This window comes from Mastigoproctus giganteus, chromosome 5 (assembly GCF_048544385.1).
Source record: "Mastigoproctus giganteus isolate SK-2022 chromosome 5, ASM4854438v1, whole genome shotgun sequence".
NCBI classification, from domain to species: Eukaryota; Metazoa; Arthropoda; class Arachnida; order Uropygi; family Thelyphonidae; genus Mastigoproctus; species Mastigoproctus giganteus.
The window spans coordinates 119842351-119857427 of NC_143579.1; the positions used below are offsets into that span (position 1 = coordinate 119842351).

Sequence of the window (15077 nt, forward strand, 5' to 3'; positions counted from 1 at the left end):
TATCTATTGACAGAAGCGGACTGGCCATAAGCCTTACCAGGGAAACCTCGGTGGGCCGGAGGCCAGTGTCATTTTGGCCACAAACACTAGTATGAGGCCGCTACAAGTTTTCCCTGGTAAGAATTTTTGATCCAGTCTGCCTCTGTCTATCGATATTGCCTTTCTTTTTCTCTCTGAATCTGTAGTGTCTTCCTTCTCACACCTTTTAAGTATTTTACTCATTTTTAGGGAATAAAGCACAATTACAAAATGAGGAGGCATGCTTGATACACATAAACAAAGCTGCGCACGTGTAGCAACTGAATAAACAACATCGTAAAGGCAGAGGCATACTATTGACACCTCACTAGTTCACATTTTACTAAAGCACATTTCTGGGGGTTACTACCATAAAACAGTAAAAACAATTTCCAGTTGCATTCCTGCTAGTAGAATCTGTTATAAACGGGTAGTAAACTCAATCTAATTGCATTTGCGATAATACCGATAACTGAAATTGATGGGTTTTTATGTTATTATGGTGAAATGTGTTTCCCCTTCACTGGTATAAAAAACATAAATACATTTTCAGAATCTTCTCTTCATTCCTATCGTGTTGCGTTCAGTTGGGGTGATTCCATGTTCGACTGCCATCTCTTGTAAACACAGGCGAATCGTGCATAAGCGAATTCGGTTTGTGTTATACACGATATTGTTTATGATTGAATTTGTGTAGTGTACAGTCAGTCCTCGTGTTATACGAGGACTGAGTGTACTAAATATCATGAGCTTGTTCATGGGGGACGTTGAATGTTGTTGCAATGTGCTTCAATGTTATTTTGTGGTCTTGCATGATCAGGTCATGAATGGCATCCTTATCTTCAAGCATCGACACAGTAACAGGCCTCTCACTGTGGGTGCATCTTCAACTCATTCATGCTTAAATTCTGCAACCCAGAATTTAATGTTTGGATGCATGTCTTCATGAATTTCTTTTGGCAATATTCCCTTTAAATGAAGATACTCAATGACTGCATGGTGCTTGACTCTCTCAACAGCTGCCATCTTCATTCACCTTCCACTCTTCAATGCCTTCTGTACAGAAGAATATACAGTAAAAGGCCAAAAATCCATATACCAGAAATTCGGACTTTTCAAAAACTCACAAACTTTTTAAATTTAGCAGACTTTTGTGTGTGCATGTGCATGTGTGAGCGCCACAGATTCCCAGCGGCAACAAGCTAGCTCGCGGTTGCCATTTTTGAAAAGAGTAATCAAACCGTGGCAATGCTATAATTTTTGTCCTACTCTTTCCATTTACCATATATAGCATACGTATTTACAAACCCATAATAATGGCTCCTAAAATAGATATACTTCGTGGTGTGAAGAGAAAGAAGAACACGTTAAAATTGAGTGACAAACTTGAAATAATTAAGAAACTAGAATGTGGTATGAGCAATACTGTTTTAATAGAAACATACAACATCGGAAAATCTACAATTTATGATATAAAAAAGGCAAAGAATAAAATTCTAGAATTCACAGCCTCGTCTGAGCCTTACAATAAAATTACCAAGAGAAAAAGTTTACATCGGTCAAAATCTCGATAAAGTGTTGTATAAATGGTTTTTGCTAAAACGATCGGAAGGTATGACAATTTCTGGGCGGATGCTTATTACCAAAGCAAAGTCTTTTAAGGAGCAAATGAACATTGAATCAGAGTGCACATTTAGTGATGGATGGCTTAGGAATTTCAAGACTAGTCATGATATTAGACAGTTAGATATTGCTGGAGAAATACAGTCGGCTGATACACAAGCAGCAACAGAATATAGTGCAACATTTGAAAAAATTGTATCTGACCACGACCTTACAGCCAATCAAATTTATAATGTTGATGAAACAGTGGTTTACTGGAAGTGTTTGCTGACAAAAACTTTGGCTGGAAACCAAGAATGAAATGCAACAGGGTTTAAGTTTAATAAGGAAAGAGTAACCATTCTTATATGTGCTAATGCTTCAGGTCAGCATAAAATTAAGCTTTTGGTGATTGGTAAATTTCAGTGCCCATGGGCCTTTAAAGGAATTGTGCACTTACCTATGACCTATAAAGCCCAAAAGAATGCTTGGATGGACAAAGATATACTTTGCGATTGGTTTGTTCATGATTTTGTTCCATCAGTTCGTCAAAACTTGAGAAAATTGGGGAAGGCTGCAAATACAAAGTGCCTGCTACTTCTCGACAACTGTAGAGCCCACCCACATACATAAAAATTAGTGTCTGATTGCAGAAATATTTTTGCATGTTATTTGCCACCAAACATAACACCATTAAATCAACCCATGGATCAAGGAGTCATTAGGAACTTTAAATGTCACTATAAAAATGATTTTATGACGAAAATGATGCACAAGAACGTCAACCCTTCAGAATTTCAATGCAGTTTTACAATCAAAGATGCAACGTTTTCACTTGCGACTGCATGGAATGCAGTCAAGCCTGTAACTCTTTTAAGAGCGTGCCGAATGTTATGGCTGAACGTGATGTTTGCAGATCTACAATTTGATTGAAAAGAAGACTTTGAAGGATTTCACATAAAGCTGAAGGCATCTGAAGTGAAAGAACTGATGGAAACTGTTAAATTATGTACAGAAGACAACCCTCCATGCAAACTTAATGCTGATGACACAGATGAGTGGATACGCATTGAAGATGATGTTGAAGTTGCAGTGACTTTCACTGATCAAGAAATTATTCAAAGCATTATAACTCAAGGGGCTCACATCTGGTGAGTATGGGCTTGGCACACCCAGGGTCCTGAGCTGGATATCATCATTCTTCTCTTTGGTGATTCCCTTTTGACTCTCTCTCTCTCTCTCTCTCTCTCTCTCTCTGTTAGGGTAACTCGGGAATTTTTTTTTTTTTTTTAGGCTGGTGCAGCATAAGCCTCAGGCTTCCTTGCACCATATAGCTAATAATAATAATAACTCCTGATAAGATAGAAGAGATTTATTCAGAAGAATCTGGTGAAGAAAACGACAAAGTTGAAGAAGAAAAGATATCTTGCAGAAAAGTCCATTGAAACAGTTATTAAATTTATGGAACAGAACCATAGCATCAGTCTTCAGGACGTCAATGTGCCCATGTGCATAATTATTTTATCACAAAGAAATTACAAAGTAGTAAACAAGATGATATACGAAAGTATTTAAAGAAAGCAATAGAAGCATCAAGCAGTACAGCAGATAGAGTAGTAGCTGCAAGTTCTATCCACAAGCAGCACAACAGAAATCGTGGAAAAGAATGAATAAATATTTGTTTGTTTTTCGAACTTTGTATTTTATATGAATATGTTTCATTAACTAAAACAAATAATTAATTTATATAAAATATGTATCTTCTGCTTTCATTTATATACTGTATTTTTCTTTTACATTGTTCACTTTTAAACACGATTTCAAGCATTACACGCTTTTTTTTTTTTTTTTGTGGTGAAAAGTTTTGTGTTTACATCTTTGTCAGGTGTTGACTTTATTTTTCTTTAAAACTGCTCTTTTGATAAATGAAGCATGCTTTATTTGCCAATGAATAAACTGTTAAAATTTACCTGGTCATCTCTTCTTTATTCCATCTTAAATTTGAATTTTAAAAGTACTGCCTGAGAATCCGGAAAATCCAAAAATCCGGATCGACTAAGTCCCCGAGCAGCCCGGATTTTCAGACTTTTACTGTAGACTTTTACAAACCTGAAATTTTCTTTGAACACACAAAAAGAATCATAACATAGGTTGGCAATACTATCTTTCAAAAAAACCTTTGTGATCTAAATTGGGCTAAAAACTTTCAAAATCTTCCTTTGTATCACCAATACTTATTGGTTCCGAGAGTGAAGTGGGTAACTACCAACCACCCAGTATGACCTCAATGGAAAATCATGGACACAATAATCAAGAGTATAATATGGGATCATTTAGATAGAAATGGAATTCTGAGTGAAACAGCATGGTTTTGTAAAAGGAAAATCATGTTTAACTAATCTGGTTAGTAGTTTTGACAGAGATACACATGAACTGGATGCATAAAATAATTTTGGCATTGTTTACTTGGATTCCAACAAAGCATTTAACTCAGTTCCATATGAGAGGTTATTGTACAAGTTAAACCATGCTTGCATTACAAGGAAAATCCATAGAGGGATCACAAAATTGCTACAGGGCAGGGAGCAGAAGGTTGTGATTAATGATTATTGTTCTTCAGATTGGGCTAACGTAAGAAGTGGGCTTTCCCAAGGATTAGTACTGATACCACTGCTGTTTTTGATTTTCCTAAAAGACATTAATGAAGGGATACAGGGTATGATATCAAAATTTGCACATAATATCAAGATAAGTAAAATAGCTGATGATTAGCACCAAGCAGAGCTTCTTCAGGATGACTTAGATGGGCTTCAGGATTGATTAGAAAAAATTCAATTATGTTTTAATGCAGAAAAATGCAATGTCTTACACCTGGGGAACAGCAACATTTGGAGGGGTTGAACTAAAAAAAAAGTAGAGAAAGAAAGGGATTTGGGAGTTATGATATGGTCACATAAATACAGGCAGGCAGTGAGGAAGGCCTACCGTTTCCTATTGTTTATTTATCATACGTTTGCTTGTAGAGATAGGAAAGTCATAATCCCACTGTATAAGACAATGCATATGTTTATACAATTGTCTTTACAATATACTTTTAAACTCAAAATCCTGCCACCATACTTCTTCCATGGGCTGTCCAGGCAGCCTGTCTGCATTTCTCAGAGAATTTCATGTCTGACTGCACAACTCCCCCTAGATCTTTTTCATTCTCTGCTATTCTGAGTGCAGTACCACACAGTTGGTGTGTTACTCTGGGATTACTGCTACCCATATGCAGTACTTTGCATTTGTCAATGTTAAACTTGAATTGCCATTTCTCAGCTAATCTGCCTAATTTTTCTACGTCTTCTTGCAACAGCATACCTTCATTAGTGTCATTAACCACTCTGCCAACCTATGTGTCATCTGCAAACTTAGACATCATGCCTGATATATTTTTATTATTATCATCGATAAATATAGAAAACAACAATGGACTCAACACTGAATTCTGGCGGTCTCCACTAATAACATTAGCCCACAAAGAGCAGTGTTCATGGATTATCACTCTCTATCTTCTCTCACCCAACCATCCCATTATCCATAGCAGCAACTTGCCCTTAATGCCACACTGCTTCAATTTGTACAGCAGTCTTTTATGTGCAACAGTATCAAAAGCTTTCCTGAAATCCAAGTATATGATATCAAAATTATTTTTGCATTCAGTTTGCTATGTCACTGCATTATAGTATCCAATCAAATTGCTCAGTTAAGATCTCCCCCTTAACAAACCCATGCTATGACTGAAGTATAACTGCACTCCTGTTTTCATGGCCTTGCATTTTACCAGCGACTCCATTATTTTCCCTGGAACAGAAGTTAAATTAACAGGTCTGTAATTATTCGTGTCATACTTTGATCCCCTTTTGTGAATTTGGAATACATTTGCACATCTCCAGTCTGTGGTGATTTCTACAAAATCTCATGTAATGCGAAACGGTGTTATATGGAACTAAAAACCAGTACAAAAAGGTGGGTTACGTTCCAGAAGCTAACAAAAATACACCATTTGTTTTGCAACTACCAGTAACTTAATTTTTATAGTAGTAATAACTTAATATTTTAATACAGTGGACCCTCGCTTTAAGGATATAAAGCACAAATTCATTTTTATAATAGTAGTAACTTAAATAGTAATAACTGAACAAACGTCTTACCTTACAAACTGTGATACTTATATGTCAGATAATGTATGTTCATTTAATTTTTTTCCTCTTCATCGCTGCTAAGCACAATCTCTTCTGCAGCATCTAGATTTCGTGTACCTTCTGCTCTCTTTAAAAGTCGCAAACTGCACGCTTTGAAGTTACAATTTTTTATGGTCTCAAACAAGCACAAGTTCAATAGCACAGAACCCACGGATCTCCCAACAAAATATATTGGACCCTCGCTTTAAGGATATAAAGCACAAATTTCCAATTAACAAAGTTAAATGATATGTGAAAATGGGAAGAATATTTTCCAGTTAGCAAAAAATATTTCTGTTCACTGAATTTTTTTTTTGTTGTTGTAAAATTTAAAACAGTTAAAATGATAGGCAATTAGTAACAAAGAACACATAATAACATGAAACATGAATTCACCATAATAACATGAAAACCCACAGAATTCCAGCTATCAGTACTATAGCAAATGCAAGAAGATTGAGTTTACTACCCATTTATAATTGATTACACTAAGAGAAAAGACCAATAAACAAGAAACTGCAAATTTTTTTTAATGTTTTATGGTAGTGACCTCCAGAAATGTGCTTTAGAAAAATATCAGGAAGGCGATAACAACTAGAGAGTCAACAGTAGGGATTCACAAAAAGGAATGGAAATGAAAATTACATCTAACATAACAGCAGGGTTTCCCCAGCACAAAAGCTCAAAAATATCGTGTTATGTGAGATTTCCCACAATTCTCAAACCGTGATATATAAGTACCATGATGTGCAAAGATTGCCACAATTTATCAATCCTGTTAGAGTGAAACCGTATGTAGAAGTACCATGGTATAGGGGATTGCCTGTATATTGTATTGTATTTGCTCTAGTCCAGATAAAACAGTATTATTAAAACTACTAGTGTATCCCCCGAAATTATCTTTGCCTGAAAGGGGGGTACACTGGTATGACTAAACTCTTAAAAGCAGTACGCGATTATTGTAAGTTTGGGAAACATTGCCATAATACATATGAGCAGTCATTCTTAAGCTCTCAATAAACAAGTGCCATAAAAGTAAAGGCACACGAAATGAATGACCACTCAAATACACCGAATGAACTCTTTAAAGCAATGCTTGGTTCTTGTTTATAAACTTGGCACACAGTTTTATTTATTCTTTAGTTGTGTTGATGGTAGTTTATGTCCATGAATTAAAATTTTAAGATTTGTTCTGATTTGCAGCTTAGCACAAAAGTAAGTATTTGCTTTTAGCTTTGAATTCCAAGCTTTTACTTTTCAACCATTATTTAAAAATTTTTGGAATGCTAAGAATGTCGGAATTTTGATGTTTTTTCAATGTTCCAAAAATTATGGCATATTAAATGGGCTATCTCAAATGAGGGATGATCATTTAATTCGTGGACTGGTGCAAGATTTTATGTTTACCATGCAAACTTTCCATAACTGCCCACTAGAGGCGTTTTCCCTGATCAGTACTGAGAAGACTATGTGTGCACATGGCAGAACTTGTCGAGCTAGCATTGCGTGAAGAGGATATTTTTTAGCCGCATGTCACTGACAATCATTTTGAAGCAAGTATCATGACATACAGATTGAACAGCGATATGTGATTTGTTGTTGTTGTGTCAGACGGAGTTTAAAGGCATTGGAAATGGCTTAAGAGATGAATGAAGCATATGGAATTCAGTGACTTGGTAGGGCAGCTTTATTAAAATGGCATAAGTGATTCAGTGAAGGCCAAGAGTCTGTTGCAGATGACCCAAGACCTGGCCAGCCAACCAGCCAACCTCCTCATGAGCAAATCACAAAAGCCCAGAAAATCTTGGATGAAGACAGGTGAATTATACTTCGTCAATTAGCTGTTAAAATGTCCATTTCATGCCAGATTGCTCGAAATATTGTGAAAGATCACCTGAAAATGTCACGAATCTTGCTCACTGGACTCAACACAGTTCGACTCCAGAACAAAAATAGCAAAAAGTAGACTTGAGCATTTATTTATTTTTTTAGACTTGAGCAAAGAAATGTTTGATCATTTTGAAACACAGCGTCACAACTTCTTAACTCGAATAGTGACTTGTGTTGAAGCTTGACAAAACAACAGTCGAGTGAGTGGAACCATTCTTATTCCAAGACCTAAAAATTTCGAACTTCTTCTTCACAGAAGAAACAAATGTTTCTTCTGTTTTTTGACATAAAAGGCATTCTTGTTACACATTTTTAGCATTAGCATTAGCAAAGGCACACAATGGAAGAAAGCAAGCTTAAATAGCATCAGCCAAAAAAAAAAAAATAAACACACACAGCCTCATTTCACACATACACTTGCTCCAAATGTTTGACTAGTTCTGTGTTGAATCTGTTTAAGATATCAACTTCTGCAAAGACAGATGGAAGTTTGTTCCACCAATCAACCACCCGCTGGATAAAGGCAAAATTCTGCACATCTATCCTACAACTGTCCTAAATTTGAATTTATGCCCTCTCAGGCCATTATTCTGAGCAAGTGGAAGAATCCCATCAGCATTGAACATGCACAAACCATTCAAGGCTTTATACACCTCAATCAAACCACCTCGCAGGTGCCTAGTCTCCAGACACTGTAATTTGCAAAACTTAAGCCTTTCTTTATGGCGCCTCCGTAGCCAGGTGGGAAGGAATAGCAGTGCGTAGCACACGCTTCTTGATTAGACTGGGGTTCGAGCAGATCACCACCAAATATGGAGGATGGGGAAAGGTCAGGGAATGACCACCGCACATCCCGGAGCAATATGGCCTTAGTTGCTAATGCTCCTAAAAACCAAACAACAAACAAACAGCCTTTCTTCGTAAGAGTAACCCTTTGTTCCATTCACTAATCTTGTCCTTCTCTGTACTTTTTCCAACAACTCTACATCTTTCTTAAAATCAGGCCTCCAGACCTGTATACAGTACTCAAGATGTGGCCTGACCACTGCCTTATACAAGGGGATAATCACCTCCTTATCACTGCTAGAAAAATTCTGGTATATCATTGACAAGACGCTACGAGCTACTTTTGCAAACCATCTGCACTGCTCAGACACATTCACATCTGTCTGCACTGCTCAGAAAACTTCATATCTGTCTGCACAATTACCCCCAGGTCCTTTTCACTCTCTCTACCACTGTCAGTGTAGTACCACACTTTTGATATGTTACTCTGGGGTTATTGCTTCCCATATGTAGTACTTTACATTTGTCAGTGTTAAACTTCTCAGCCCATCTGCTCAACGTTTCTAGACCTTTTGCAGCAGCGTACTACTATTGGTGTCACTAACAACCTTGCTGACCTTTGTATCATTTGAAAACTTGTACATTAAGTGCCTGATATACCACCATCAATATCATTTATAAATACAGAAAACAACAATGGACCCAACACTGAACCTCGGGGGACTCCACTAATAACATTAGTCCAAGAAAAGCAGTGTCCATTGATTACCACTCTCTGTCTTCTCCCACTCAACCATCCCTTTTTCCATAACAGCAATTTGCCTCCAATGCCACACTTCTCCAATTTGTGCAGCAGTTTTACATGTGCAACATTATCAAAAGTCTTTCTAAGATCCAAAAATATAATATCAAAATTATTCTTTGAATCCAGTTCCTTTGTGATTACATCATTGTATCCAATCAAATTGGACAGACAAGACTTCCCCTCAACAAACCCATGCTGTGTCCGAGCTATAACTGAAGTCTTGTCTAGATGATCCTGCAATGCTTCCTAAACCAGTGCCTCAATTAATTTCCCTGGAACAGAAGTTAAACTAACAGGTCTGTAATTACTGGTGTCACCCTTTGATCCTCCTTTGTAAATTGGGGTCACATTTGCACATCTCCAGTCCATGGGTACCTCCCCTGAGTCCAAAGAAGCTCTCATAATTATGCCTAAGGGTTTGCTTACTTCCTTTGCTGCCTCCTTTAATATAACTGGATTGATCCCATCCACCCCTGGTGCCTTTTTTATGTTTATCTTCAACAATTTCTCCTCCACTTTCCTCTCAGTTATTACAAAATCATCTAACTCACTGCCAGAGTTTAATTCACCTCTGGCATTCCCTTCACTGAATAACTCCTCATGTGTGAATGTAGATGCAAAATACTCATTTAGTTTGTTAGCCACCTGAGCAGAATCATCAACAGTTGAACCATCAATATCCAGTGGACCAATCTGATTTATCCCTTTCCTTCTAGAGTTTATATAGGGAAAGAACTCTTTGCTGTTTTTCTTTGCATCCTTTGCCAAAGATTTCTCGTAATCTGCGTATGCCTGACTAACCTCCTTTGTGACTTGGTTAGAGACCAGATTATATCTATCAGAGGCTTTTGTGTCACCTGTTAATTTATATGTATCGCATGCATTTTTCTTCTCTGCCACATGTATAATTAGTTCATTTGACATCTATTTAGGCCTAAATCTTGAACAATATTTCTCACTTGGTATGAAAAGCCTAGTTATTGTTATTGTTATTTGGTTTTTTTAGGAGCATTAGCAACTAAGGCCATATTGCTCTGGGGATATGCAGTGGTCATTCCCTGACCTTTCCGCATCCTCCGTATTTGGTGGTCATGGGTTTGAACCCCGGTGTGATCAAGAAGCATGTGCTATGCACTGCTGCTCCTGTCCACCTAGCTACGGAGGTGCCTGAAAAGCCTAGTAGCTTCCAAGATTAATTCTTTAAATGCTTCCCATTTTGAATTTGCTGTTGGTAACATCATCAGTCGGTCCCACTGTATAGAATTTATATACCCTCTCAGACCACCATAGTTGCCTTTACAAAAGCAAAAACCCTTCCCTTTACCCCTGATGGTAGTTACCTCTTTGAGTAAATCCCACTTCAGCACATTGTGTTCACTGCCACCTAGTTGTTCCTTTATCTGCAGATTCTTAATGTATGAAGAATCACTGCTGATAATCAGATCAAGGGTATTACTCCCTCTAGTTGCCTGCCGACACATGCTGCTGTAGAAAACAATCATCCAATAAACCCCAGGGCTCACATCTGGTGAGTATGGGCTTGGCACACCCAGGTCCTGAGCTGGATATCATCATTCTTCCCTTTCTTGGCAATTCCCTTCTACATCTCTCTCTCTTTCGGGGCGGTTCAGAAATGTTTTTTTTTTGGCTGGTGCAGCATAAGCCTCAAGCTTCCTTGCACAATACGACTAATAATAATAATAATAATAAAATCCACAAAAACTTTGCTAGTGTGTGAGTGACTAACCCACTAATTCCAGTCAATCTCAGAAAAATAAAATCCCCCATTATAAGCACTCTGATTTACTGGCCCACTCTATTTCTCTGCACGATTGCTCATTATACTCATCAGATTCACTAGGCCTATAACACTCACCTACTCTCATTTTTCCTTTCCCAGTGCTTATGTCACACCAAACAGACTCAATATTGCATTGTCTCCCCAACATCGATTGGATGCACTTCCTTAGATTTTATGTTTTTTCTTAACTAAAAGCATAACACCACCAGACGTGGTGTCACACAGACATAAGCAGTGCAATTCTGCACTGCTTACGTCTGTGTGACATCACGTCTCTGATATCCCAACAATATATGCCCTTGATATCTTGACCAGCACTTCAAGCTCATCAAATTTATTAACTACACTCCTAGCATTGGTGTACAAGCAAGTATACATGCACATGTTTCTACTCTTAGTTACCCTAACACAGCCCATGTATTTACTTGTTCCACTATGACTCCCAGCAGTCCTAGAAATCCCCATTGCCTTGCTTTTCAGACTGCTGCCAATTGCATTTAAATAGAAACAGTGGAAGAATCACTTTCACCTCTGCCAGCGGCTACTGTTAATGTATTAGTCCGTGAATCCCCCCCAAGCTAGCAGTTTTCTGATCCATCTAACTCTGCCTCGATAGCATCAGCAAATATTCTTGCACCCTTTCTATTTAAGTGTATTGTATCCCTGTAGAAGCAGTCTCTCCTGTTAACAAGCACAGACCAGGCTGGGGAAAATTCTATCCCCTTGAGCCTTGCACAATCTCTCCAGGGTCGAACTGATCAACAAGGCTCTCATCATATATTCCCTCCTATCGTGTCTGGGCAGAATTGTGACTCTTGGAAGAACTATAAATAAGGATAGCAGAGCCAAACTTTGCCATGCTATTCATAAGAAATGTCAAAAACGTTCCGGTGTGAAGTGATTTCTCCATCAAAACAATGCCAGCCCCAGGGTGCCTCCGTAGCCAGGTGGGAAGGAGCAGCAGCAGTGCATAGCACACGCTTCTTGATTAGACCAGGGTTCGAGCCCGTCACCACCAAATACAGAGGATGCGGAAAGGTCAGGGAAAGGTCAAATTCAACCCTAATTCACAGCTTTTTTTCAACAGTTACCTGTATTTGTTAAGTAATTCCGCCGGTCTCCTACTCTTAATATCATTAGTGCCAACATGTACAACTATATCACCTTTTGTGCCCTTAAAAGATGATATCCGATCTACGTCATCAACCTTTGCCCCTGGCAGACATACCCTGGTCCTGTTCCACCTATCCTTTTTACAAACCCCGTTTCCCTGACAGTAGAGTCACCAACAACTACTAGTTCCTGTGGGACCACCGCATTCTGCCTTGAGGGTTGCCGCTGTGTTGCGTGATGACCAAGTGCAAGATCTGGCATTGATGTGAGCAGCTGAGAGCTTGATGGGCCCCTCAATTTAGATCCTTCGAGGACATCCACCCTGTTCTTCAAGCTCTCATATAGGCCTATAACAATGCTGAGTTGTCGCCTGATTTCCTTACACTCCTTACATCGTGCACACACAAAGACATCCCCCATGGAAATATCATGTCCCATACCCGATTTCTGGCACCTCCGTAGCCAGGTGGGAAGGAGCAGCAGTGCTTAGCACACGCTTCTTGATTAGACCGGGGTTCGAGCCCGTCACCACTAAATACAGAGGATGCGGAAAGGTCAGGGAATGACCACCGCATATTCCCGGAGCAACATGGCCTTAGTTGCTAATGCTCCTAAAAACCAAATAACAAACAAACAGCCAGGCCCCAAACGGATAATATTGTGCAACCAGTGATCACTGCCTTAAGTGCTGAGGTTCTGCCACATCCCCACCTTATTCACCGGACTTAGACTCATGTGATTTTTTCCTGTTTCCACATCTGAAGAAAGCTCTAAAAGGAAAGTGTTTCACATCCAACAACGACACTCGCAGAACCACAACAGCACTTTGCAGTCTTTCGATAAATGGCTTGCAAGAAGAATTTAACAGTGGCAAAAGTGTGTAAAGTTCAAGGGAGAGTATTTCAAGAAGGAGAAATCCACAGAAGATTCAGATGATGACAATTAAGATAAGATCTTGCTCCATTCTGTGAATTAAATTATCATCCCCTCGTAGGTAGCAGCGAATGTTTCAAACAAGAGAATTAGGAAATACACGATTACCATGATTACAGAAGTAACTTACCCCAAATTTTAGATATATAATATTCTAGTTAAATTAATAAAGAAAATACATTAAAATTAAAATAAAAAATAGAAATTCAACTCACCAGCACATTTAAAACATTCAACGTGAAAATATCTATCTTGGACCCTTAAAGCATTTCCTGAGCATTTTTTTTTACATACTTCACAAGTCACTTTACCTGAAATAATAAAAAAAAAAATTTAAATCTATTAATGTACTAGTAAATAAATAAGCTCTGATATTTATAGACTCTACACAAACAGTTATAGTAGTCCACTTTGTGGACTACTATAACCTATAATTTTAAATTTTAAACCTATAATTTTAAAAGTGGAATACTATAATTTTAAATATTGTAGTTATACATTATAGTTATAGTTGGCCACAAAGTGGACTACTATAACTATAATGTACAACTACAATATTTAAAATTATCTTCTCATCTCCCTCAAGTTCATTTAGTAATAACCAAGTTGGTAAAAAAATAAAAAATTCCACATCATTTATCTGTTATAAAAAATTAATTATGGCACAGAAATATAACTTCAATAAATCTTAATGCGGCTATCAAAAATGGCAAATTGAAGCAATAATCCTGAAATCAAATGACAAAGTGAATATATAATGCAATAATACTTATTTTTAAATTTTCAAAATAAAAGTTATTAACTTACTTATTACTTATTAACTTATTATAAATTATTAATAATATTAATAGTGGCAAACAATGCAAGGAAGCAAACTTACACATCATCGAACAAAAAAAAAAAATACACCCATTATCTCTCCATCTCCTCTAAGAATATTCTTGTTTCTCAACATTACATAAATTATAATTTGTGTAATCTTTGCTTAAATTTATTAAAACTACCCACTTCCACGACACCAGATGGGCTATTTGTCTCTTCATTTGGAACAAACTTTCACTTCTATCCTGCAATCATTTTTTTCAAAGTAAATTTATATCACATCATGTATGTGTCATCCAATAAAGAATAAGAATGCCATTAGTATTTAATTTACTCAATCCATTTAAAGCCTTAGCAGTTCAATCAGGTCTCTTCACAGATGCCAACATTAGAGATACTATGGTTTGCATAACTGAAGTCTTTTCAGTAAAAGTATCCTTTTGTGCCCCTGATTAATCAGAAAATCAATTTTGCACTTCTCTCCACCCACTCCAACATCCTTCCTAAAATATGGTCTAAAATTTTATTGGACTACACTCTTAAGTGATCTGATATATGCATATTAGCTCAGTGTGTGCATGTGTGTGTGCGCACGTGTGTGTGTCCAGACCTGAATGCAGCACTCAAGGTGTAATGCAAACATTGCCTTATACAAAGGAATAATTACCACCTTGTTTTGCTAGAAAAATTCCTATATATTATTAATAGAATCCCACATCTTGAGTGTGGTACCACCCAACTGGTATTTATTCTAGGATTACCATTACCCATATGCAAAAATTTGTGTTTGTCAATATTAAACCTCAATGTCACTTAGTGCATCTGCCTAATTTCTAGGTTTTATTGCAGTAGCATACCCTGATTCCTGTCATTAACATGTTCACTGCCTCTGATGCAAGTATTGCTTGTATTGAGGTTATTTAATGTATATGGCATTCCAGACAGTTTTCAACCATTATTTATGAAGTTTCAGAATGCTGCTGTTTCTCAACATTATGAAAGTTATGGCACATTGAATACACTCTATGTCTCAAATAGGTGGAAGTGATTAAAGTCAATATTAAAATTGATATGCTTCATC

At 37.4% G+C, this 15077-nt stretch overlaps 1 protein-coding gene across 2 annotated transcripts in view; it reads right to left on the minus strand.

Moving 5' to 3' along the window:
- Nucleotides 1-15077, minus strand: part of LOC150085662 (actin-binding LIM protein 2-like) — a 579562-nt gene that overhangs the window by 380716 nt on the left and 183769 nt on the right. For both annotated transcript variants that reach the window (XM_090374167.1, XM_090374166.1), the window contains exon 2: nt 13390-13485. In XM_090374167.1, the coding sequence (XP_090230293.1) occupies nt 13390-13485 (96 nt within the window). The remainder of the gene's footprint in view (nt 1-13389; nt 13486-15077) is intronic.